At 38.8% G+C, this 3024-nt stretch overlaps 1 protein-coding gene across 1 annotated transcript in view; it reads left to right on the top strand.

Moving 5' to 3' along the window:
* Positions 1–2039, top strand: part of LOC115949203 (transmembrane protein 161B-like) — a gene marked incomplete at its 3' end in the record, with an annotated part of 21085 nt that extends 19046 nt beyond the window's left edge. Inside the window, exon 6 of the mRNA XM_031065688.1 lies at positions 1943–2039. Coding sequence (XP_030921548.1) covers positions 1943–2039 — 97 coding nt within the window. The remainder of the gene's footprint in view (positions 1–1942) is intronic.
* Between the last annotated feature and the right edge of the window lie 985 nt (positions 2040–3024).

Here is a 3024-nt window from a genome sequence, read left to right as displayed (position 1 = left end):
TTGCCGGGCGTCGCCCTGCTGCTTCCTGGAAGATGGCACCCGGACGGTGAAGAGGAGGGAACATCGGAGTGGCATGCAAATGACCTCTGAGCCAGCATGCAACGGGAGAAGCCCCTCACCAAACCTAGCAAAAAACCCCTAAAAACAACGAGCCAACACAAAATTGACGGATCGAAGTGATGTCGAGACGTAAGCAACAGAATCCAGTATCCGCTAAGACCCTTTTTACCCCTCACCCTAACCTAAAGATTTCGGCTGGACAGAGGACCTTGAATGTCAAACCAGAAAACCGGGAATCCCCTGATGCTCTCGTGAGGACGGAAGCCCCAGGTCTGCCTGCAAGACTAGAGGACAAAGCTGCACTCTTCCTCCCCCTCCGTGCCATTCCTGGGAGCAGCGACGGCGTGAGCACGGACCCGTCGGTTCTCCCCACCCGAGCTGATCACTTTTAATAAAGGCATTAATAAGGAGAAAGATCTCCTGCCCTATTTATTTCATTAGTTATTTCATATATGTAGTAACCTACCAAGTGACTGGCATTGGACTTCAAAAAAAGTTAGGAAGTACAATTATCAGTAATTGTTTATGAGAGAACTGCTCTAGTTGTTGTGAATGCATAGTTTTAGTTTTGGGAGTTTTCATCTCATTGGTTAAATGTATGTGTTGTTTCCTAAATCCATTTATCCAGTACTTCGAAAAACTTTAAGAAGCTCAGGGCCACTAAATATAATCTTAGATGGCTTTACTAGCCATGCCTGCTTTCTTTACTTCTGGTACTTTTGCCAGTAAAGTCTTTCCTATCTGTTTTCCTACAATGATCATTACTTTTTTAAAATTTGCTCTTTTCATCATACACCACCAATTATCTTTGAATATTTTGTCTCATACTTTTTCTTCTGTCAATGTTTTACTGCTTTTTTTTTGCATTTCAATTTTCTGATGCTTGATCATCTCAAAGCCTTTTGAGGCTTCAAAGCTATTTAAAAAAATGTCAGGTGTGCCTGCATCTTTTTTTGCCACCTTGTATTCTGTTATTTTCTAAAACCCAGTGAACTTTTACTGCTTGTTTACTATTTGCTATTTATTTGGGATATGGTTTAGTGGTGAGCACAGTGGTATTGGATTAACAGTTGGATTCAATGACCTTAGAGATCTTTTCCAATATTAATGATTCTATTATTCTATTGATTTAATTACTTTTTTACCTTCTTAATTTGATCTAGCCTTTTAGATCAACAGCTTATGTAAAACACGTAATATAGCAATCTTGAGAAAGCTGGAACAGAGTGGGAACAGGGAGGGATAAATCTGAGTGGTTCTCAATGAACCTGAAATAAAATCATTTAAATGCTTTGTTATTGATTAACTGCTAATGAAAATTCCTCTTGTCATTGTTTTTAAAGCACTGGTTTTATCCATTTGGAGATCTTGCAAATATCTCACTTTGAAAAGGGACTACAATATTAGCCAAAGTTTCATTTACCTTTGATCAGGCTTTGGACTGTTTCTACAGTCACAGTACTTCATTTTTGAAATGGTATTTAGTTTGTAAATAACTTAGCATAATCATATATTTAGCTTTGAGATGGCTCACAAAATTCTAGTGTATTTAAATATTAATATTTGAATTATAACATTCAGTTTGGATAAGCAAAATTGCTCTGGTTTGTGTTAATAGAACCACTACTTTTAATTCTTTTCTTTCAGCATTTCCTTTTGGGATTGTGTCCTGAAACTAGAATTCATTATAGGGACCTTCAGTAGGTCTTCTGAAGACAGTATATTACATACTAAAACATGCTATAAAACTTGTAAAATAGGGGGGGGGGGGTGGCATAAGAACTGGGGGTTTTTAATAAATTGCTTGTTTTTCCTGAACAGATGCATAAAGGTTTGTTTTGATCACCCAAAACTTATGGATTACTCTTTTCTATTTTCCCAGGTGGCTCGGGTATTCTGTTATCTTTGTGTAATTCCACTGCAGTATATTGCACCATTGGTAATGGTACTTCATTCAACTCTGCTTTTGAAAACACTAGGTAGGCAACATTTGATGAACAAAACTGAGTTCTATTCAATATAGGACATTTATATTTTCAGTCTCCTGAAGAAAATTAGAATCTAGTCTAACCCTCCTGCTCAAGCAGAGTTAGCTACAGGGGGTTGTCCAAGACTGTGTCCAGTTGGGTTTTGAGTATCTCCAAGGAGGGAGAATCTACAACCTCTCTGAGCAACCTGTTCCAGTGTTTGACCACACTCACAGTAAAGAAAGTGTTTTCTTGTGTTCTCATGGAATATCCTATGCTTTAATTTGTACCTATTGCCTCTTGTCCCATCAATGGGCAGTAGAAGAGCCTGGCTCCCTCTTATTCATTCCCTCCCATCAGGTGTTTATATGGTATAAGGTATAAGATTCCCCCCCCCCAAGACTTCTGTCCTCCAGGCTCAACAGTCCCAGCTCTCTCAACCTCTCCTCATATGAAAGATGCTCAAGTCCCTTCATTGTCTTTTTGGCCCTGAGATGGACTGTCTGCAGTATGTCCATGTACTGGGAAACCCAGAACTGGACACAGGATTCCCAGTATGGCCTCAGCAGTGCTGAATACACAGGAAGGCTCACCTTGACCTCTTGGCAAACAGCTGATAAGCAGCTTTTAAGCTGTGCTCTTCTCTTGCTACTTTTGGCATCTTTCAACAATGAGTTGTATAAAGCATTGTTTATTTTAAACTTTATGGATATCTGACAATTTTTTTTCAATACTTCAAACTTTAGTGAACTTTTTGGACAGAAATTGTAAGGTGTGGGGTTTATTTCATTATTGGGAGATGTAATGTCACTGTTTTTTTCTTTCTTTTGAGGGATGTCTTTTACAGCTTACCATGCAATACCAGCATTCATTTTGCCAAATGAGAACAGAAAGAAATAGGCATTATTAGTCTGTGATTCGTTCCATCATAAAATAGACATTTACATCTGGTCAGATGAGTCACATCCAGCACTGATAAGGTCCCAAGGTAACTGAT

This window comes from Geospiza fortis, unplaced genomic scaffold (genome assembly GCF_000277835.1).
Source record: "Geospiza fortis unplaced genomic scaffold, GeoFor_1.0 scaffold1744, whole genome shotgun sequence".
NCBI classification, from domain to species: Eukaryota; Metazoa; Chordata; class Aves; order Passeriformes; family Thraupidae; genus Geospiza; species Geospiza fortis.
This window is presented reverse-complemented; position numbering and strand designations above follow the sequence as displayed.